We start from the raw sequence: 24,926 nt of genomic DNA on the forward strand, positions 1-24,926 counted from the left end.
GATCAACTGTACTGTAAATTTTCAGCTTATCTGTAGCCTCCTTATATTGGGAGTGCCCAAGTACAGGGACAGTTTCCCTCATTGGTGTATCTCAAGCTCTGGTCTGGTGTCTCCCATTGAATAGCCTGGATGATGATCAGTATTTCACATACTGAATCATGTAGGATGGGTATGTGTATCCTGGATTTCTTCTTTAAAAGAAGGACTAGTTATTTAAAAATGAATTGTGCAACTGAACTGCATCTGACAGCAAGAAAGCAAAGGAAAACATTTCAAGTCGTTGAGGAATTTAAACAGTACCACTCTCCAAATAAATTGCTAAGCCTAGGGTTAATGTGGCCTTTCTGTGACAGGGTTCGTAACAATTAACACATGTCTTTGCAGGGAAGCAGAGCACAGACACTGCCAGGCAACAAAGCAAGTATTCCCTGAAGATAAGGGGTCATCCCCTCTAGCTCTCAAAAATCGAGTGCATTCCATGAGCAACAAATCAAAATCAAGATGAGTTTTTCACTTCAATAGAAGAAAATTAAGGATAAAATGGTAAGTGTGTGAGTGAAGTGTCTATTCCTGTTATAAGTCTTGTAGGGAAAGCAGCTCCTCAAAGCAGGTGGCTAAATCTATCCACAACAAACATTTTGACAAGCTCCTACCAACAGAATGCATGGCATCAAAATAATCCAAATGCGATTCAGATGATATTTCCACTTTAACAGCTGAGATACTGGGCATACGCGATGTAGTGAAGTTAATTTTTTTCTAGAAGGCAATTAGTAAATTGCTCACATTTTGCTGTTGAAAGAATACATCAGCATGAACAGATGGAAGTTTAGAATTCTGCAAATGGCAGTTATTAGGAATTAGAGGCTTTGATTTAACTTCCACCAAGCAAATGAGAATCACAAAATACAAACTGCTTCTGCTATAATTAAGCGCGTAATTAGAGAGTATAAAATTCATATCCATTATAAGTCATGCTTGTTCCTACTGATTTCTAGATTTATATTTGTGGAGCCTAACAAACCTGCCCAGAGTTCAACTTCACACTGAAGGAGTCTTTCACAAAGGATAGACAGGACTAAACTAGTTCTCAGCTTAAGCCTTCCAAGGTGTTGCACTAGGCTTTTCACAGCAAAATCCATGTTGCAATAATAAGAAATCATAAGACTCAAGGAGGTAGTCTTGGTGTCAAGACAGATGGAGAGAGGAGCTGAGAGGCATTCAGTTTACTGACTCCAAGTAGAACAAATCGTATTTCATTTCATCTGAAAAGAGATTTTAAACACTGGCAATTTTTTAAATGGAGAAAATAATGTTTCACATATTCACATTACTCAGTAACCTCTTGTCTGTCTTTTTGTTCCTGAAAACAAGAGATCTCCTATGACCAGCACACACTTATAGACTACACTGAATGATAGAATCTATGAAATAGTTGCAAACACTGCCACTTTGGATCCGCACCATGATTACTGCATGGAGTATACCACGAAGGGAAATCACTACCATTTTCAATATTTCAAACACCATGGTTAATTATCCCTTTGTACATCCTGAGTTAGGATGATCTGTCCTATTTCTGAGAGTGGTAAACAGTATTGATCATTTTTAAAATTCTTTTTAAGATTCCTAAAACGCTAGAGGAAAAAAAATCTGAGAATTCCTTCTGGGAATAAAAGATCTAAACAACACTTTTCTGAAAAACTTAATTTGATGGGCAATATGTTTAGTTGCTAATTTAAAAATAAAACTTAAGATTCCTCACATGAAAATCAAATAACAAATAGTCTGTGTGCACATATACAACATGTAAAACTAAATTAGCATAAATCTAGAATTATGCTCAGAAAGAGGCATATTTTATTCTTCTGATGAAAAGCAACACTTTTGAATCTTGAAATATTAACCAACTGGCTTTCTGAACTTTTTCCTTCTTAAAAAAAAAATGGTCAAGTTTCCACAAAAGAAAAGCCTTAAATAACTTGAGCTTTTCAGTTTCTATTTATCTATTCAATAGGGTGCTCTATATATTTGATACTTGCTATTCAATTTCAGAAACATTCCATATTAAAATGTCCATTTTAATTCACACTTACAGCAAACAAACAAAACAATGTCTATTAATTGTTTCTTAAGAGAGTCTGTATCGTATGTAAGAAATCAGGAAGAAAAATGGTTTTACGTTTTCAGTGAGTTATTCAGAGGCTTCTTGAGGACATGCTTTAGCCTTTTGATATTGCTCAGCCAGGGAAAATGTCAATTACAAACACATTAATGCCCTTCCCTCCCAGTGGAAGAGACAGCCTGCACAGAAAGCTATTTTCATTTATAACTCATTTAAATCATGTTTTCCAGATACTTCCTGCCCAATACACACAGCTAGCCATAAACTTACTGATTTAATAAAAGATTATACAATATTTGCAGCAGGCATATGTATATCTTATTCCGGTGTTTATCTTCAAAGCATGGACACCCACTGATAAGCTGTTTGAATTTTAATGCCTCAAATTCATATTCACTGCAGCTCATATCGTTCATATTTTTTCCTTATCATTTCTAATTTTATATACACTGAGAAGAATGTGTGGAATATATTTATAATTAATTATACTCATTAACCTGTTCTTCACCATGCTGTGTTAGGAATTCATTGTGGATTCAAGAGAACTTTCACAGAAAATAACTGAGCAAATCACCGTTTATGAATGTAGAAAATAAAAATAGTGAAGTAATTTATGAAATGGGCTAAACTGAGCAAGTGACATGAGACTTACAATCAAGTGATATTAGCTTTTACTGTGAATATATATTCAACAGAATTAAAAGGCATGAAAAAAGGCTTAGAATAACTCCTAACATTGTCCTCAAATGCTTGAATGTTTGAAGCTTTTTGATAGTCAATACATTTATAGAGGAATCTTTACATTGTAGTTTTTTCATTCACTAATTTGATAAGTTCATGATTCGTTGATGACTCAGTAATATCTTGCGCATTTCAGCTCTAAAAATCTTATGTGAACACTATTTATATTCAAGTCCAAACACAATCTTTATCAGATAATTCATGAGAAATGTGTGCTATATAGGAACTGTGCATGGATTTCAAACTTGTTTTGCACCAAAATAAACTGATCTTTCAGTTGTTTTTTTTTCTAATTAAGTTTTTGAAGTAACTTCATGGTCGTTTGAAAATCATAGCTAGGATAAACGAGCATAATTTATTAATTATAATTCAAAGCGGTTGGATACATGTTTAGTTGAAGACGAGCAGGCTCTCCTGGCAATTTAGTTGTAGCTAATTAACATTTTGAAACAGAACCCTCTTACATTCAGGAAATCATACACTAACTACATTAAATAATCAAATATGATGTATAACCCACATTTGGAGGAGTTCATTTTGCTTTTTCAGAAGATGACATTATCTCGGGTTCCTGTTCAATAAAAGTACCCTTTAAAATGTTTATTGAGTAGAAACCTACCCAGAACAATGAAAGTCAAGGATTTAGCTTTTTTTTTTTCTATTTCACTGCTAAATCTAGATCGATTTGAAACACAAACTTTGGGCTCAAATATTAATAATATGAATGAACAAAACTAAACTTTTAACTAATAATCAAAGAAAGTTTGAAAGGCTCTTTGAGAGCAGAATAACATAACAAGTGAAGGAAAAAGAAAGAAAGAAAAAGAAAGAAAGAAAGAAAGAAAGAAAGAAAGAAAGAAAGAAAGAAAGAAAGAATCACAGAGGTCTCTTCTATTGTAGTTTACCTACATGGAAGCAGAAGAATAAGATTGAAAGCAATCTTAAATGGAACAGATCCGTTTGCTCTCTGCCATCATGCACAAGCCATCCAGCATTGACTCAATTAGCTTGTGAGGTCCTCAACATCCTTATTAAAGCAACAACTGAGAAAGTGACACCAGCCTATAAAGGGAAACAAGCACACTCATCCAGCGGAAACTGCAAGGAGAAATAGTCTTCCAATCAACATTATTAAAATGTCCAGTGTACACATCAAAATGTCAGTGGCGTTTTTCCCCAAACAATAAAATAAAATCCTACAACTCATGTGTAAGTACAAATGATTCTGAATAGTCAAAGCATTCTTGATTGAAAATAACAAAGCTAAAACCACACTTCGGGGCATATGATAGAGTTATTGTATCCAAAACAGCGTAGTACTAGCGTAAGAATAGATCCAGAAACTAACAGAAAAGATAGCCTGAAATTAATCCGTTCATCTCTAGCCAACTGCTAAAGCACAGACTTGGAAAAGGTCAATCTTTTCAATAAATGATATGATGAAAATTGGATAGCCATATGTGGAAGCTCCAAACATGAGCTCCAGCACTGCGTACCTGAAGCCTGGTACCTTATACAAATACCAGAAGTACCCAGCAGAGTGGTTAAGGTGTCCACATCCCTCATAAGGTTACCTGTGTTTGATGCCCTGCTTTGGATCCTGGCTCCAGCTTCCTCTCATGCAGACTCTAAGACACAGTGGTGATGACACTGTGATTTGGCCCTTGTCACTCTCAGGGGAAACCTGAAATGACTTCCTGTATCTCCACTTTGGCTAAGCTCAGACCTAGTTGTTGTGGACCTTAGGGATATGGGGAGGGAGAATAATAGTTGGAAGCTACTACTCTCTGGCTCTTTCATTCTCAAATAAATTAATTATTTAAAATATGTAAGGGTAAAGACTGTAAATATGAAACTACTGGATGAAAACAAGAGGAATACTTCAAGACACTGGTATAACCAATAGGCTTTTGGATAATACTCCAACAAGAAAAGAATAGTCAAACAGGATTATATCAAACTGAGAAGTTTCTATACTGCTTAAGAAACAAGAGTATGAAAAGACTGATGCAATGGGAGATAAAACATGTAAATTATTCACCAAAAACCAGGGATAACACTCTGATTGCACTTGGCCCTCCATATCTGTGCATTCTACATCTATAATCAACCATACATTATATACTGTGTAGTGAAGGCCTTCAATGTTTGTGCCTACACGGAAAAGGAATTTTTTTGTCTTATTCATCTCCTAACTAACAGCATAGTACAATAACTGTTTACCTAGTATTTACATTATATGAGGCATTATAAGTAACCAAGAAATGCTTTTAAGTATTCAGAAGAATGGTCATAAGATATACACAAATACTATGCCATTTTAGTAAAGGTGTTGAGCCTCCACAGATCTTGGCAGCCACAAGGGATCCCAGAACCAATTTCCCATTGTATCAAGGTGACGGCATTTGATACTTCTGTTTACTTGGATTATAAAGATATTTGACTTATCTTTGTATTACATTGTTATATGACTGCATTAGTCAAAATGCCCTGAGGTCTTATCCACCCTGGTAGAAGACATATCACAACATTATAGTCTTGCCATGAGTTCATAAGGAAATGTACTTTAAATACATGTTCATATATGATAATGAATATATTTGTTGCAGGGCTGCTTAGAAAGCATAGCTAACTACTGCTTCTAGCACTTTCAGGATCTTTTTCATCTTGGTTGAGACCTCTGTAACACATTTCATAGACTGCTTTTGCTGTGCCTTCTGTCTTTCAACCTATTCACTGCAGTGTGTCTCATGCAAGACATGTCTAGCCACGCACAATCAACTATCCCACTCTAGACAACAAGTACTTGCTTGTTCTTGCATTCACTAACTGATTCTTTTCCTCAGCTTTCAGAATCCATCACGTTATTTCTCTAAAATTCATGCAGCTTGTCTTGTTGCTATGAATGCCCAGAATGCTAACAGAGGACACTCACCAACTTAGCATCTTAAACTTTGCCTTCTTACTCTACAAAAGATTTTTTCTCAAAAGTTAAAAATAAATTTTAAAACTCATCCATATTATTCTAATATGGTGTTACCATTTTCAAGCAGGTCTTTCATAGGCACCGTAATTACAAGTGAATCACAAATTCAGACTTTATGACTGCAATTAAACTCTAGCCCATATTTATTAAAAAAAAAAAACAGATTATACACAATAAATTAGATGTAAGGAAAAACAAACTTGCTACATACTATTAGCTATCAAAATAAATGAAGAGCAACAATTTCAAATAATTTACATTTATCTAAAATTATCACCAGACTCCAAAACATTTTCAGAATTTCATCATGAAAAAAATTTCATAATTTGCATACCTCATAGATAGTTCTTTTGCTAATTTCATTATTTCATTCTATTCCAAGAATATTTGAAGGTATTTCCCAAGCATGAGAAATCACTTCCATACTTTAGTTTACAAAATATTAGTGCTAAAATAAATTAAACTCAGAAACATTTAATTGTTAAGACTTTTTGTTGCAAGAATTCAATCAAATGACTATCAACTGATCTGAAGCAAACTGAAATATCAACCTCTTTGTGAAACAGATATTTCAGGCGAGATGGCTACCCCTCATTTCTCACATTTAGGAGACCCATTTGTCACTGAACAGTTTTCTCTGAGGTTTGGGAATGCTAAAAGGCTGGGTTCCATTCAAACACAGCTGGTTGAATATCACATCTGTGAAACTGCATTCTTTCTGGTCCTTGCTACCATCATTCCCATCTCATGCTCTAGTGAAGAGCAAAGAGAAAGAATCACCAAAGTCTGAACCCAGCATCCCTGACATGGGCAAGCCCATGAAGAAGCAAAAGAAAGGAAATGGAATAAAACAGCAAGAACACCCTGGGGTACAAGAAAGGGTCCCAGCATGCAAAAGAAACAGCACTTCAAAGAGGAGATTAAGACTCAAATAAATGACTTTGAAGTATCTTTTGTAATTGAAATTGATATAAATTAGTACAGCATGCTAAGAATTTGGACTGATGCTGGAGTCTATGGGAGAAGGTAAAGTCAGCACAAAAAGGCAACCTACAGATCATCCAGTAGCATCAGCAATACCCTTTGTCCTTCTCAGTCCACACAGAGAAAATGAGAGAGGGAAACATGTAAGATATAATATGTAAGAGTGACAGTTCCAAGAAGATTCATACACGGTTCCTAGATTTGAGTCACAGAGATACATCACACTGTGGTTTTCTTTTTAGAGTCAAGCTAAAATAATATTATCAGTGAAATACCACTTTTGCTCATATAGTTCATTGAAAGTCTCACAAAGTTACCAGAAGCCAAGTAACAGCTTTCTGACTGCAAGGTTCTTTAGCATTTTAATAAAATACCACCATTTATGAAAGACAGATGTGTTATCAAGAAAATGGAGAAGCAAAACATGTTGCTATTATTCTCTTTTCCACCTGATGGTTAAACACATTAGTACAAATACAAGTGTTCATACATATATACACACATATATATATGTACACATATACATACACATACATATATAGATATTTAATGATAAGGTTTTTGGAATAAATCAACCTCCTTGTGTAGGAAGTCCTGACAAATAATGCATAGGAAGCATAGATTGAAGAAAAAACTCTTAGGGGGGCAAGTAATAAACTTTTGACTTGGCAATTTTATAAAAATCCTTTGTGTTTTCTTTCTGGTCTAGTCCTTTTCATTTTTCAACCCAAGCTGTGAGTTGTTTGTGGAAGGTAAGGAAAACAGTGCTAGACTTACCGCTTCCACTTCGGCCGGGTCATACCAGACATTGATGTAGGGATGCTGTAAGGCGTCATCCACTGATATCCGTTTTGCTGGGTCAATCACCAGCATCTTTGACAACAAGTCCCTGGCTTGGCTGGCTGGAACAAGGAATGAGCAAAACAATTAGTAAACTTTTTGTTTCAGTAAGGAAATCTGTTGGTTAGAGGAGAAACTGAGAATACGAAGAAACAAATATTGTGATCCTTTCTCAGACATGGGGCATGCGTTCTGAGACCCCTGAGTTCATGTCTGGTGCTGTAGATAGTCCTGTGTTTAATGAATAATTTATTTCTGAAGGCTCCCATTTTATATTGTGGTGTCACCTAAAATCATGGGACGAGAAACTACAGATGAGAGAGACGTATTTAGAGTATTTTCCTTTCAAACATTAAGTAACTTTCTTGATGTGGGAAAGGAAACGCATTTTGTTTGTTTCCCAGTATCTGGGTCTGCTTGAGGGTTATAATGCAGTAGTTAAGCAATAATTCACTCAAATTTGTTAAACTTAGTAGTTCCCAAAATTTGCATAAGCAGAGTAATCTTTTGTAACAATATGGAATGTAAGATATACAGGGTAAAGGGCACAGCAAATGAAAATGCGTGGTGTTTGACAAATGCATGTGTGAGTGGAGCTAACCACTATTTACACAATGGAATAGCCTGAGTTTGATATTCAAACTGACTTAAGAAATCATGAAGCCCAGATTTATTACATATTTCTGAGTAACAGATTTGGTAGAAATACATCACTCAATCATTGCTTTTTATTTTAATATTCTGTGGTCATCACAGTTTTAAATCAACAATGATTTGATGAAAGTAAAATGGTAGTAGCTAAAGTCATTCCAATGCTACATCAAACAGGGATGAACACTATTTTGTGCGCATTGTCACTGTTAAATTAATGGTTATGGGCAAAATCAGTTATCAATGTATATGGTTGTCATCCATAAGTATATCTAATAGTGTTTTTAAAAATCATTAATTTTCAATTTCCTGTAATGAATGAGATTTTATAATGTTAGCAGAAATAAGAAATCTATTAAAGAAGTATTATTATCGAGCTGTAAAAACACTCAGCTTTTTCTAAACATGTGATAAAATTTCAATGTGGGGAAACTGAGACTTAAGTGGATTTAAAAAAAGGTTATCCTTGGATACATAACAATTCTTGTTTTCTAGTTACTTTAAAGACAAGAAAAATTAGTTAATTGTACAAATACAAAAATTATATAAAATCTCAGGAATTACCAACTATTCCAACAGCTGAAGGCAACTAAGTATATTGGCATATATTTTTATAATGCTATTTACATGTTTCAAGTAATTTTAACTATGATAAGGTTAAAATGCAGCAATCTATTTTTCACCTATTTTATAATTGCAATATTTTGTGAAAGTTTAGCATTTTAATAAATATAACTTCTAATATTCTGTACTAATCTGGAAAATCACTAAGGCAAATGTGTAGAAATTTTATTTCTATGAATCATTGTTCTTTGTAATAATCCCAGTATTTGATTACCACTATATCTAAACTAAAACCCTGAAGCTCACAGAATAACCACAATAATTACACATGAATTTTCAATAGTTAATCTTCCTCCTTGCCAATGGTGCATCACAGGCTTGTTTATTTAATTGATTCACCAATCTGATTTGTAATTGAGTTTCTAGGTAGATTTATGCATTTGACTCACTTGAAACCCATCAATGTTTCCATTCTTCCAAAACCTAGGGGCCAGAAAGGACTCCTACTCAACAGGGCCACAGTATTCCAATACCAAGTCATCTCACACAGAAACAAGTGCGGAAAATGTTTCAAGCTTTGTTTTCCACTCTTCTGCTGGCAAGCAAATGTTTCTCAAATGTTAAGTGAATAAGTTATTCCCTTTGACTATCAATATATCTTTTATAATTAATTACTTTTTATATTAAATGAAAGAAAATAATAATAAAATGTAAAGCAGTTTAGTATATTAGACACTAGTTTATAAAACTAAAAGAATTCCAGGGGTTAACACTAAATTAAAATTAAATCACACAAACTTGTAATTACGCTATGAAGCATAATATTTTAGTCAATAGTATTCCTACAAGTGCTTTTGTAACTGTGCTATAATTAGATGAGGAATTGGTTAGATCCCTATTGTTGCTACAGTGCTTTTACAAGAAATAACTTTTGGCTAATATCTCAGTATTGTGAAGCCACAAATTCTATAAGATTTCAATTTGGAGTACTGGGTATTTTTCAATTTGCATATGGAAAACACTGATGTTATACACACAACAGATTTGATAATTATTCAAATCAGTGCCATTAAACGCCATAGAATCAGCTGAGGAAACAGTCCAATTGTGCAAGATAAGCAACAAGAAACCAGAACAAAATTTCATATTGAAAAGCTAGCAGATAAAAATTTTGAAGAGACAAAAAAGATCCTAGGTAATAGTAGTACCACATTTTGGCTTTTCTGTTGCATGCAAGTGTATTTAAATTATTTTAACTTGTATTTAATTATTTAAGTTTGTTAGTTAAGTCTATGGATACTTAGCTGCCATTGAACATTTGGGTTAAATTTCAAAAGCATATTTGCTTTGATTTTTAAAATAATTAAAAGTTAAAATATTAAAAGTGCATTAAGTAGTTAAGGAGCTTTCACCATAAGTTAGGTACAATTCTGAAGGCTTGATAAGTTGTTGAGTGAACAATCCCTTCAACAAACCTATAGAAAAGACAATCTCTATTTTGGTTTGTTAAAAGAAGTGAAATATCAGGTAACTTTCCAGGAGTCCCACACACGCACTGAGGTATAATCTGAACCCAAACAGGGAAACTTTGAGCCATACTCTACTGCTTTCTCAGGTAACAAATAGGAAATTAGATCAGGAGTAGAGCAGCGGGGACACACACTAGTGTCCCTGTGGGAATCCCGTGCTTGCAAGAGGAGAAGGATTAGCCAATTGAACTATCATGCCAGGCTTATTACACTGATTTTCAGCTACACTTCACATACTAAATTTAAAATTTTAAATAAACCAAGAAATAATTTAGCACATCACAGTAACATTTTTTTTACTCATATTCTTCCTTCTGAATATCCTAAAAAAATTTTTAAATACCTGGCCATAAACCTACCTTTATAAGATTTATTTTAGGGAATGCTTCTGCTTAAAATGAAGGTAGTTATAGCTAAGCAAAATTTGTCTTTTTCACAGGCTTGCTTAACTGGTCACCCACACAGTAGCTTTCTGTCATCCCAGATGGGCATACCTTTGAGTTTATTGTGCTCGGAATCTGCTGGGAAGAGGGAATCTGGAAAGAGCTTGGGGAAGGTGAGTCCTGCGTACTTGGGCCGATTCTCCACATAGTTTCTTACTGTGGGTTGCAATTTCTTCATGAATTCTGGACACGGTGTTCCTAGTTGCTCAATGACCTTGTTCCACTGGTCAATATCTGAAGATGGAATAGTTAAGGGAAAAAGCAGTGCAAACTGCTAGCTCATGTCTTCCAAATCCCGAGTGCCCGTCAGTATTAATGGAGTTTTAATGAGGCAAAAAGGGACAAAATTGTGAAATAAAACTGTTGGGCAATGAGTCCTCTTTAATTCCAAAATCAGATTTGAAACTTAGAAATGTTTAGAGAACTAGCATTTTTGACAGAATAGGATATCATGAGACACCCTTTGGGTAGTGACAATAAAATGTTATCACACAATAACAATCTCCTACATTAGGATAATCACCAATAGCACTATGTGATTTAGAAGACAAAAAGAGAATCATTTTTATCTGAGTGACATTCTTGTCTCCATACATTTAAAATGACAACTACACAAACACTTAAAATGATAATTACTCAAATTTTTTTCTAAATTATCTTTGAAAAATGTTTTCCCTTCTCCCAATCCCAGGAAATTCCAATATTTGTTAACAGGTTCTGCTTATACATCTTAACACATGGGGCCAACAGAATTTTCTTATAATGAAAGAACTCATTAATGCTTCAGCTAATATTTAAACATTTATACTTATTAAAGAAGGTAGTCATCATTTCATGCCCCTTTTTCTTATTTCTGACAGCCCCAGATTTATTGCAATGAGATGTGAGGGTACTCGGAGGTACTGCACTTAAGAGGGCAGATTTATGGCCAAATATATCCAAATTCAGAGAATCTGTTTAGCATGGGAATTCTATGGGAAAAACACTTGCTCACAATGAAAATCGTACCCTCAAAATCTGGAATTGGTTTTTTGACAGATACATCCAGCGACTGAGACTCTATTTTCCACTTCTCATTAATATTTGAAGTATCAATATCAAGAATAAGAAATAGTAGCAAAAAAAAAAAAAACTTGAAAAACCAGCTGGAGGCTGTTGATCTCAAATAGATTTCCTTGTCATGCATCAGTGAATGACAGAAGCTTTAGAAATTATTCATAAATCAATACTATAAGCAGTTTTCTCTCCTACATTTTTATTCTTATTTTTAACATAAAGCTCATTAAAGTAATATGTTATAGCTCTGGTATCCTGCTAACCTTACCCTAATATAACTAGCAAAGTTTTTACTCTTAGCTATTCAAGTAAGTTAGATTATAAAAAAAATTAATAATAATCTTAATGAAAACACAGATTTGACTATATTTCACAAAATAAATTTACAATACAGAGACAGTAGATAGGAGATTGAGTAAAGATATATTAAACTTCAAAACTTCTATTTCCTTTAAATGGGCTACATATTCTCTCAATACTGGCATGAAAAAAAAATTTGCTGAGTGTCAAGAAATAAAATGGGGGAGATAAAAACTGAAGAACAGTCCTTTATAAATCAGGAAACAAGAACACCACTTAATACGTTTTTCCAAGTTACTGTATGTATTAGAATGTAAAAGGTCAGAATCGTAAGATAAAGGAACTAAAACACTACGCAGAATTACAGTTACAAGTTTCACTCAGACAAGAACCCATGGTGGTACTATGGATATAGTTAAGTTGTAGCTACTTAGATATGTTTAAGTAGAATACATTAGTGCAGTTAGATAAAACTTTAGTGCTTGTCATTAAAATTAGGAAAAGAAAGCTATTGTCTAATAATGTTAGGTTACCATGTTCTACTACTATTGTCTAGCCACCAGTCAGATTTCCTCAGAATTCTACGGTCATGACGGCAAACTCAAACCGGAGAAAAGGAGCTGTCCAGTTTTCAACGTAGAAGTCATTTAAAAAAGTTGGCAAAATAGTCCAAGATATTCTAGTTACGTCTAGTTGGAATTATACTAATTTAATAAAGAACTACGTGGTTTTACATAACATTTCCAAAACAATTCTACAATAGTTTTAAGTTAAAGAGAATCAGTGATTTTGCTAAGCAAAAATATTTGAAAACAGTTCTTTCTATAAATCACAATTAGGGCCCAAGAAAGCACTTAGATCAACTCACATTGTTTTTAAGTGGTACTTGCTACAATGGTTTACACCATGAAGGGAGGCAAGGACCTTTACTACAGACATTGAAACTGTACAACGTTCATGCTATAAATATGAGGTGTAACCATCAGTAAAAAGTGTTCCTACAGTTGGTGAGTGGCGCTACCAGTTAAGCTATCACCTGTGTTGCCAGCATCTCATATGAGCATAGGTTCGAGTCCTGGTTTCTCCACTTCTGATTCAACTGCATGCTAATGCTAATGTCCCTGGGAAAGCAGCAGAAGATGGTCCAGGGACAGAAGAGGCTGTGAGCTTCCACAGCGAGAACCGGGTGGAGTTCTGGGTTCCTGGCTTTGGACTGACCCAGTTCCAACCACTGCAGTCACCAGAGGTGGGGAACTGAAGATGGAAGCTCTGTCTCTCCATCTCTTTTTTCCATAAACATTTATTTTAATCACTCCATTGAATTTTTTATGATCAAATTTTTATAAATTTTTATGATTTTTTTCAGGCTCTTCCTTCTCGTAAAGATGTAAATGTTTAAAAAGAAGTCTGCACTTACTTTCCAGCTGTTTTCAGGATCCTGACATGAACTTATCTGAGTGTATGAATTTTCTTATAAACCGTAATTAGCCAAATGTAAGCTAAAACTGGATGTCATAACCCCTGCATCTAGGCCAGTGCTTGTTCCAAATATTACAGTCAAGGAAAGGGCAATTTCGGAATGGATGTGGTTAGAAATGCTTTAATGCAGTCATACAGTTGATGATATGCTTTATCATGTCAAGTCAGTTTCCTTAAAAAGTATTTCTGAAGTACCATCCTTCGGTCTATCAGGTCAACACATTCAAGAAAAATTAATTTCAACAGAATTAAAATGTTACTATTAATTTTAGTTTGTGTTATTATTTAGTTTACTATTCATCAATTCATTATTAATTAAAAGATAATCATATTAAAAGATAATTTATAGATTATCTTTTATGTGATGATTTTTAGTATACCTTTTAAATTTCATAATATATTGACTATGTTTTTATATTTTATTTCTAATGTTAATGTGGTAAATATAAAACAATGGATGGAATTATTCTTTCAAAAAGGTGTTAGAATACTCATTAGTCATCATTTCTATATTGACAAATATAAGGGGCTGAAATTTTAGAGGTTCCAGCCCTGTGCAGTTATTTTAAAAATAATAAGCTATTTTTTAATCTACTATTTAAAAAGCATTTCCTTAATATAAACCACCAAAGGCATTCAATACAAATGGAAAAATGGCATTTAATGGGAGTAATTTCACAACATATTTCCTAATCCAATTCTGAATTTACTAAGTCGAAATTAGTTTGCAAAATATTTTATGAGTATGACAATACTCATGTGTGACTATTACTACTTCTCAATAGATAGTTTTGTACATATGGGTACTGAAAATAAGTATCAGATATCCTAAGATTGAAAATTATTACAAATTATCAATTATTAGAATTATCTCAGAACTTACATTTGTAACTATTCTGTTACATTCGCTGAGCAACTATCTGAAATATATCAGACAACACCTTGAACACAGTGCATGAAAAAGCTCTTTAAATCCCTTCTGGGTGCTTTGTTTATAATTTTGAATGTAATGTGTGTAAGCCTTCAGACATTACAAACTAGAATTGTAAAGAGCTATCAATGGACTTACTCTTTTTTGTCTTTTGAATCACAGTATCTTCTTTTTACATTTTTTTTCTTCGTTCATAGCTGTTTGTTACCATGAATCTGGGTTTCAGAGTTGACAACCTTATAGTTTCTGACTTGCGTTCTACTCTTCTTTAGACCTTACATTCAATCTTTTGTTCAATTGTAAGGGAAGTCAAGAACTGGCAAGAATGAATATTTGGGACTGTACTTAGTTATCGTTCTGGAGAGAAAGGAAGCAGCAACTAGGGTGAAGCTCACAGAAAGAGGAGAAAATGTTGGCAGGTAATATTTTATTTTTTTTAACCTTTGTGGTAGGATATGTGTTTGCATGAAATTAAACATCTTTAAGAACTATACATGTAATATTATTCTTCCTGTATATGTTTCATAATTTTAAAAATAAAAATGGCTGCAGTAGGGGAGTTCATTACAGCTGATGTTTGACTCATCTGTAGAGAATTAAAAACATATTTGGTTGAATAAAATTCTATTAACTTATATAAAATGCATGTACTAAACAACATAAATATATGAAATTGCTAGCACTATATTTCTTTCTAAATTACTTTATACTACATATGTGCATATATAATGTATTGAAAAATAATGAGTTCACATCTGAAGCATAAAGACAAATGATGGAGAATCAACTGTCACTGGTGAGTTAGTTTATACATTAGGAAGGTACAAATGGCCCAACTACAAGGACCTCTATGAAGCATCTATACTGAGATTGTCTTTATATAAATGAGATTGCCTATTAAAAATAATATAACTTCTTATCATATATCACATAGATGCATAATATGCACATTTTATATCTACATCTTTTGTTTTAAAAGGATATTTTTATTTGTTTTGAAGATAAAGTTATGGAGAGACAGGGAAAAAGAAAGAGAGAGATCTGTTGGTGCACTCCCCAAATGGCCATAATGACCAGGCCTGGGCTAGTCTGAAATCAGGAGGCTGGAACTCCATTTGGTTCTCCCACATGGGTGGCAGGGACTCATGCACTGTGCCACTGAACTATCTTTCCAGGTACATTAGAAGGAAGCTGGATCAGAAATAAAATAGCCAGGACTCTAAGCAATACCCATATGTGATACCGACATCCCACTCAGCAGCTTAACTCACTATGCCTGAACACTAGCCACTTCAGCTCAATTATAAAGTGTCTGTTTAACCAACAGACTGAGATATAATATGACTGACACGTTTAATAGCAGATAATTTACAATACTTATTTTACAATGTATTAATTATTGCACAAATTGATGGGATACACTATTACACTTTGGTGAAGATTTAGTTTTAAATTAGCAGTCCATCTCTTAAAATTATGACATTAACTTTCAGATATTCACCATTTGTAATTTGTTTTTTTTAAAAGGACTGGTTTAAAGGTTAATCAACATGTTTGAGATCATTAAAAATAAAACACTGTCTATACACAAAAGATATACTTTGGCAATAGATTCCAATTTGTCCTCTAAAAGCTTTACAATGGTATCTCCATATTAGCACTTCAGAAAGAACCAAAAATCAAAATACCAAGGCTGCTACAGGACCCTGCATCCTACACCATTACTTACAAGGAATTTTTATCACCAAGTTTAAAAAGAGATAATTCTAAGAATGGTTCTGTTTGCCTTTCTTGGATAGAATCTATCAACAGTAGTGAAAAGACACATACACTTTATCGGCAGAAAATCTTCATTTTAGTAATCAGCTATTCAGTCACAAGAAACTCCTGAAAAAGCAGAGTACAAAGGTAACAGATTGATTCTATTTCTACAAGATTTTCTGAAATTAGCCAAAACCTATGGATCATTTCATATTCATTCCCAAATGCCACACACAAGTTTAAAATCACTGGGAATAAAACAAGTATTGTTATTTTAGAAATGTGAAGGGATTTAATTTTTATCAGTCTGACATGCCTTCAAATAACGTTAATGCTAACTTGAATGTGGTAAACTTATACGTGGGATTTAAGATACTGCATTCATAGAAGACAAAACAGCAATATACAAATATTTTTAAAGTAAAGTTGTATTATATGAGATAAAAAACCTTTTATTAAGAAGAGTTAGAAATTAAAATAGTATAGCATTATTTTTAACTGAATTAAATCATTATCTTCAGTTTCCTCATTCAATAAAATCTAAGTTCCTATATAAATGATTTCCCAAACTGCTCCTTTTAATGTATAGAGAGTATATGCACACAACTATATATGCGGTATTTCAAAAAGTTCATGGAATTAAAAGTTAAGTATTTTAATGCAGAAATTTTTTTAAATCCATGAATGATTATTTTAATATGTATTTATTTTTTAAGGCAGAGTTATATAGAGAGAAAGAAGAAAAACCACAGAGAGCAGGAGATCTCCTATCCATTGGTTTATCCCCCAAATGTCCGTGATGCCCAAGGATGGGTCACGTGCAACCCAGGAGCATCAACGGGGAGCCTGACTGTGTAGGGAGCAGCAGAGACATGAACCCATGCCCATATGAAATGTGAGCATCACAGATGATGATTTAACCCGCCATGCCACAACACCCTCTTCCCCACCCCACTCCCACCCTGTATAGCTTTTTAACACATTTTCCATGAACTTTCTGAAGGTCTCTGGTGTCTATATAATTTCTATATTAATCCTCAAACGCAAAAGTTTCTTTACAGAGACTTGGTAAAAATGTGTAACACATGTATTAGAAACTTAGAGCAAATAGTTAATTACACTATTGTGTAGATACACTAAATTAGTGATTGGATATACTCCAGTCATTAAAACCTCATTGTCAAAGTCTGAATCTTATATTTGAATCACGGTCATTTCAGCAAAGATTTTATCTTTGGTATGATGAAGACAGAATGTTTTCATAAGCAAATAGAGCGCCTAAGTTCCTTTTCACATTCACACATCCATTGATACTCACACAGCTTCCCTATTTGTTCACTGCTTCAAAGCCTCTGCAAGCTTGACTCGTTCAGAGAACATCGGTTGTACTCTTCCAAGTGATTTCAATGTATTTCTTCAGACATTGTAAATACTCGTTACTAATGAGGTTTTAACTATTATACTTGTTAATAATATGGAAAATGAGCAGGCATTGGAAATAGTTATTATATAAATGAAAGGAACAAGTGAAAGAAGTTTAGAAGAAGTTGATCAATTTTAAAATGAAATTCTATGCATGCTCTCTATACGAAGTCAATGTTCAACATAAATGTATAAAGTTTTTTACCTTGCTGTGAACATATATTAAGTTTGAAATATTAGCAATAACCAAAAGCATTAGACAAGACTGCCTCGGAGTCACTAGTTTGAGAGCAATGAATTAAGGCAGACCTTTCACTATTTTATAGCATCTTTCACATTTGCTACTGTGTTATTTGCATAAAGTCTTACTAGGAGACAAGGTTACTCTACCATGATGCCGACTTGTGAATATTTGACGTTGGAGTCTGAAAGGAACCCTCTGACGACAGAGAGCGGACACCATCAGCTATAAGGCACCTGAGACAAAAGAGAACTAACGGAGAATGACACGTGGAGAGACCGCTGGATGCGAGGAAGGATACGATCAGTGCCAGGAAACAGCACTGCACCTTTTACCATTTCTCCCATGATGCACCCTACTGACCACATGTCAACTGAAAACAAAAATGAAATGAATATAAACAAGAACGTAAGAAAAGAACAACAAATCAATGAAAACACTGGCTACCGTGCCATAGAGCAATAATCTGACCTTTCGCTGACTTGATAAGAGGCCAGCGTTATGATTATTAGTATTTTAAAACACTGAGAAGGAGAAAACATGGAATACCAGGCCCCTTGTATGCCATATAACTGAACTAACAATGCAATCCTATGCTACATAATGTATGATAATGTTACTTTGCAATTACAATTCAACGATCAGTTTAGTTTGATTTAGAAGATCTAATTTGCATTCATCCACTATAATCCTGATTTGTGTTACAAATAACTTTAGATTACATTAATATGGAAAACATGCAAATTTGTTTCTTTTTTATTCTTTTGTATGTCATATTTGAAAAAAAAGATAAACTGAGCTGCAAGTAGCATCCAAAGAAAGTTTCCTTTATAAAACAATTTACTCTTATTTTTCTATATTTTCAGGAGAGAAATGCCAGTTCAAGAATGAATGTTTAGGAATATTCCAGCTCAGTTTCAATACTGCCATCAAAAAGCGTATTTCTCAATTTGGAAGTTTTGCTTCTTAAAGACAAACTTGCTTCCTAATGGTGAGAAATGCTGGCTTTTAAAAGGGGATAATTCTACAGGAAATAGGCCACATGGTCGGGGGCTGAAACTCCCAAGACTGTCAATTAAAACAAACCTAGAATTCCACCTGAAACTACAATGATCTGGCGCATTGCCAGTTATCATCCAGAACTTCAAACCAGGAAGTCAGGGGAGGGGGCACTGTGGTGAGGAACAATCCAGGCAAGGGAAAGGCAAGAAAGTAAATCTCTCTCTTGAACTATACTTATTGTTCTTCCTGAAAAGTCAGAGAGCAAGAGAGATCCTTCTATTGAGGGCCAGGGAAAAAACTGGAAAATGAGGGACTTGGCGAAGTCCAGGGTGGGTGTTTGGGAGGGGGAAGCAAACAGGGAAAGGTATTTGGGTAGCAGCACAATAGTTTAGATTCAACTACTTTACAAATCGCATTTTGTAATTTGGCAGTGACCTTAGAGAATTCCCCAGAAGAGTCTTTCTGATCTGAACATCTTACCAAGATTAAACCCATGGTTTGCATTGTTAGGTTGAACACATAAATAGAATGACCACTGCCAGGAAGTAGTTAGAGCTATGAAGGGGACAGCATACACAGAGAAGCAAACCCATTTTGCTTCCACTTTAGGAAAGCAAGTGACGTGCAAAAAATAAATTCTCATTTAAAGATAGAGCAAACAGTTGTGTATCTCTCTCCCCCCCTTTTTTTTATTAAAGTACTTATAATTTCAGATGACATCTGTCTCACAAGAGGTTGATTTGTGAGACTCCAATTTAAAATACATGTATGAAAATTGCAAGTATTTTTATCATGCTTTCCAAAGTGACCAGTCTGTTACTATGTAGAATGCATCTTATTCTTAGAGACTCAGATAAAAAAAAGAGTAATAACTCAATGAAAAGTGTTTTCTTCTGCCTGACTCCACTCAAACGTTTAGAAAATGATTGGGGAACAGCTATTTCTATTCCTTATTTAGTAACAAAAAGAACTGTTTTCGTCCCTGCCTCTGGAAGATACCTCCATATTTGTTTTTCTGCTGCAGCATCAACTGCAATGTTTCCTAGCTGTGTAATCTTCGTTAAATGACTTCATGTTTCTCACCCTCACTTTCGTCCTCTAAAATATCCGTGATAAAAACTATTGTGTAAAATCTATGAAGATACTTGGAAGGATTGTGTCTGGTAAAATCTTTTCCATAGCCAGTACCTGATAAAGTAAGTCCTCCATAAGCATTAACTGTCAATACAATCCTAGGTTTACACATTGGGAATTTAGGTAGCAATTACAAGTATCTTCATCAAGCTTGTACGTGTCTTTCCTATTATAATTGGATCTCTCATGCCTGCTAAGAGAAAGGCAAAGGAGAGTCCTTTATCAGTGCAAATTTCATACTGAATTGAAGATCATACAACTGAAATCTAGAATTTTCAAACAAGGAGACTGTATTTTTAATAAGGTGTGGATCAAGAACTTTAGATAAAGGAATATCCACAGGCTAGCTCAGAATGGGGCTGCCGCTTGAAATAGAATGGAAATGCAAAATTGAAAAATATTATCTGAAAGAAGCAGACCTCAAGAGCTCATGAAAGCACCAATGCATGTAGTATTTGGCCTAGCAATTAAGCTGCCAGCTGGTATAAAATGCTCCACATTGGAGTGCCTCTGTGGATTCCCAGGCTCACTCCAGGGTCCTGTTCATGCAGACCCTGGAAAGCAGCAGTCCTGGCACAAGGGCGCTGGCTCCCCGCTTCACTCTGCACTCTTCCACCTCCAACACCTCTGGGGCTATTGTGGGCAGTTGAGAGGTGCTCTACTCCCCCCTCACAAGCTGTCCTGTTCTATGTGACAGCTACAGACGTACTGACAGACATGCATACACACATGCAGAAACAAAAACAAGTTGAAGAAACACTGGTATTATAAGACCCTTTGCTAATCACAAAGATGGCTTATGTCATTTGAGTTTAGGGCTAGATAGAAGGTGTGAGTGAGTGCAGTCCTTGGAAAAACTCCTAAAAAGGCACTTTAAAATTGTTACCATAAGTAATTGAAAGGAACAAAATCTTAATGAAAAGTAAAATCCCATAGTTATCTTTTAGCTATTATTTGCACTAAATAAAGAAAATAATATGTCAGATGTGTTCAATGTTCCCAATCATAAAGTTTACCATGACTCTAAGCAATTGTGTAACGTGTGTAACACTACCTACCATATTATATCAACACATACTCTGTGAAATATGCAGAAGTCATAAACTTGTAGCAAAAATTAACCATGACAAGGTGTACATAATTAAGACTTTTTTTTAAAGAGGGAAAGCAACACTTCAGGAGGTTTCATTGGATACTAAAATTTTAGCAAATGAACGGAATGAAAAGCAAATTGTTATTCTTTTGTTTATTTTGTAAACTTCTCCATGGTGGTATCATCTGCGTGATATCAATCTTCAAGAAAACTCCACAATTTTGTTCAGAAGGCAAAGACAATTCGAATGTAGGAATGGAGTTAGAATTTGACACTGACAATAATTTCATTAGACTTCCTGATTTGTCAACATGTTTTACCATTCTTGCTTGGGGTTCAAACTAAAACATTCTATGAAAAAGTATGTTGACTAGGATGATAGAGTATTACCATGTTTTAGCCTCAGAATAATAAACTATAAATTATACTGAATAATTTTAAGTTGAAGTTAAAGAGAGCTTAAGTCTCTGAAGAATTTTGGAAATAGTATAGGATAATTAACATAAACTCAACTTGGTTATTGCTTCTACTAAATGCTGGAATCATTTCAACAAGATAAAATATTGCTATTAATCTTTCCATATAAGTAACCCCAACCTTGTGTCTGATTATTATGGTTTAGTGTAGTTAAATTGTCTTTTCTTGCTATTGCTGTTCATAAGCCCTACAAATAAGATAATTATTTCATACAAAGATTTATTAGGCAATTTTACTCGAAAGCCACAAAGCAGAGTCTATTTTCAATAGGTATTTCTATGCTCAGTGTATTTTAAAAGGTGATCATGATTAAAACACTAAATTGTAACCATATATTATAACATAGATTTAATTATGATATAATTAAAGTTACAATTTTAATTTCAGATAAATATCTAAGTGTAAATATTCTCAAATATTTCTTAAAACATACATTTTTTTTCTTTCATAAATGTCTTTACAACATTTCTCCTTTCCTTTTTCAGGTTTATTATCACATATGGCATGAGGCTATCAAAGACAGACAGCCTGTGTAACTATCACGTGAGAGGAATTAATACAGAAGGCAAACCCTTAGCATCACCGACAGTTTCTGTATTAGAGATTGCTTCTGCTTCAGGATCACACTTATCAGAAATACACTTTTCGGGTATTGATTTTGTTACAATTTAATTTCAATTCCAAAATTTTTCTAAAGTGATCCAGAACATAAGTAAAGAAGGAATGTTCTAGTAAGGCATTGCCAGACAAACACAGAATTAACAACATGGTGCTATTATGGCAAGTTAGTTTGAGTTTAAAATGTTTTGATTTTACCTCCTGTGTCTGGGTTTTAAATTTACTGCTGTCAAAATAGGAGAAACACCCTCCTGATAAATTCGTGCAAAGCTAAATTGGACCTCAGAAAATAATTTTGCCATGTGGTAATCAAGAGATGTGGAACAGTAATGTCATATGGAAATGAGCAAACCAGTGGCTGGTCATCTTCACTTCCAAGTGTAGATGCAGCTGCACAACTTATGCTGAATTTCCTTTGACAAGTTCCCTTTTCTGTCCACAATGTGATATGCCACACAAGCAAGATCCCAAAGAATATAATTCTGATTTTTGGCAGTTTATTTCAAGATCAGTATTGGTTAGAGTATTGTTCAAATTAACTATAGTGGATATACAATTGACCTCTACACTATAAATAATTGTAGCAAAATAAATTTTGTTATGTAGCCATAAGAAATTTGATAGTGTAAATGATGCAATACGTTACAGATATTATTCTATATTATAATAGAATTTAGAGAATAGCTCATAATTTATAAATAACAGGATGAATAAATGCCTACATAATTATACACTTATTAGAATCAATATCTTATTAAGTCTAGGTTAGCTTTATAGGTACTATTAGCTTTTGTTATTTAAGTAAAAACAATTATCTTTCTTATATAATCAAGGGTTTCAGTAGAGCTTCTTTATTGATCAAATACATTAATAGAGTTGTAGACCATATCTTTAGTGTCGATTTGCAAAAGACTCATATGTAGTATACTGAACTTATCCTGCATCATGGAAGAGTTTGAGCTTCCTATTATCATACTAGATTTACACCAGTTTGTTAGCAAGATATAATTGCATTTATAAAAATATAGTTCAAAACTGCCACTGTTTTGGCATGGCAGATTAAGCTGCTGCTTGGAGGACAGCACCCTGTATGGGTACCAGTTCAAGTTGAAGCTGCTCTGCTTTTGATCCAACACCCTAATGCGCCAGGGAAAGCAGCAGAAGACATCCCAAGTGCTTCGACCCATGGATCTCAATGGGAGACCTAGGTGGAGTTTCAGGCTTCTGTTTTCCATCTGGCCCAGTCTTGGTTGTTGCTGCCATTTGGAGAATGAAGCAGCAGATGAACAGAAGATCTCTCTCTCTCTCTCCCTCTCTCTCTAACTCTGCCTTTCAAAACCATCTTTAATAAATAAAAATATAATTCATTGAAATGTAAACTACTAGCTGTATATAACAAATGCCAATATGTACCTTTAGTAGAAAACAAAACTTCAATCATGTAAGAAATATAGCAGCTCATGTAATAGTTCTAAATGATACACGGTACTCAAGTTTCTCAAGGAATCTACTTTGGGACTCAGTAGATCTCAAATCAACATTGCTTTGTGAAATTCTTAGCTGGAAAAGTTATTCTTGATTTCCCTGTCACAGCTCCAAGTCACATGAAGAAGGTCTATTTTAAACTCACCTGACCTCCAGCAATTGGACTAATAATTATGGTATTTAAATGTGGCAGTTGATGTTTTGAGAAGGATATGCTATAGTGACCTATTTAAGGCTGGATATGGTGTCAAGAATAATTCAAGTCAGTGAAGCCGCAGACAGAAGCTTAGCCTATATATAAAATAGAGAAATTGCTATGCTTAAAGTTGTACAAACATAAAATAGTCTTAGGAAGAAGATAAAAATGGATTCCAAAGAGTTATTTTTCTAGTTAGGAAGACAAATTTCCTTTAATCACTTGGGACCAACAGGCTTCTGCTATACTGCTATATATATGGCACAGTTATTTTTAGTTATAGGCAAGAAAGAAGAATAAAAGCTATGAAAAATTCAATTAAAAGAAATAATCATGGTAGGTAATCTTCAGTACTGGTCAGATTATAGAAATAATCACTTTGTAAAATTACAGTTGCACCACTTACCCAACTTTTTGCTTCTATCTTTACTCTCCTGGGAAAATCATTATGTGTTTAAAGGGAGAAAACACAAAAACAGGTAAAGCTGCAGCAAAAGGCACAAGGATACAGTCCCTTCCTGGAAAGAGGATTTTGTGGCGAACCATTTCTCCCATAATGCATCCCACAGACCATATATCCACTGGAACAGGAAAGAGAGGGAGGTGATGAAAGGGGAGGAAAGTTAACTAAGAAATGATCTTAATTGACCTCAGAAGCAGGGGGGGAAGAACAGTTTCATTAGAAGGAACAGTGTTTGCCTGCCAGCCAAAGTTGGTCAGAATTCAACCTAAAACAAGTACTGTGCTAGCACATAAACAATGTTTTAGGATCACAACTAAATGTACTATTCATTGGAACTCAAAGGGCATCTTTCATGGCCTCTTTAGGTCCATAAAATGGTGCCATGGAAAAAGCAGTAGCTAAACC

The 24,926-nt window shown here is 34.2% G+C and overlaps 1 protein-coding gene across 12 annotated transcripts in view; it reads right to left on the bottom strand.

Annotated features, from left to right (window-relative positions):
- The window catches only part of MAPK10 (mitogen-activated protein kinase 10), a 444,107-nt gene that overhangs the window by 30,883 nt on the left and 388,298 nt on the right, over window positions 1-24,926 (bottom strand). For 10 of the 12 annotated variants that reach the window (XM_058667090.1, XM_012928535.2, XM_058667096.1 and 7 more), the window contains 3 exons: window positions 24,568-24,639; window positions 10,915-11,097; window positions 7,614-7,738 (listed from right to left, as the gene is read on the bottom strand). In XM_058667090.1, the coding sequence (XP_058523073.1) occupies window positions 7,614-7,738; window positions 10,915-11,097; window positions 24,568-24,639 (380 nt within the window). Of the gene's footprint in view, window positions 1-4,440; window positions 4,608-7,613; window positions 7,739-10,914; window positions 11,098-24,567; window positions 24,640-24,926 lie in introns of all 12 variants that reach the window. The other 2 variants (XR_009245850.1, XM_058667094.1) reach the window with 2 other exon arrangements.

The sequence above is a fragment of the Ochotona princeps genome, chromosome 7 (assembly GCF_030435755.1).
Source record: "Ochotona princeps isolate mOchPri1 chromosome 7, mOchPri1.hap1, whole genome shotgun sequence".
NCBI classification, from domain to species: Eukaryota; Metazoa; Chordata; class Mammalia; order Lagomorpha; family Ochotonidae; genus Ochotona; species Ochotona princeps.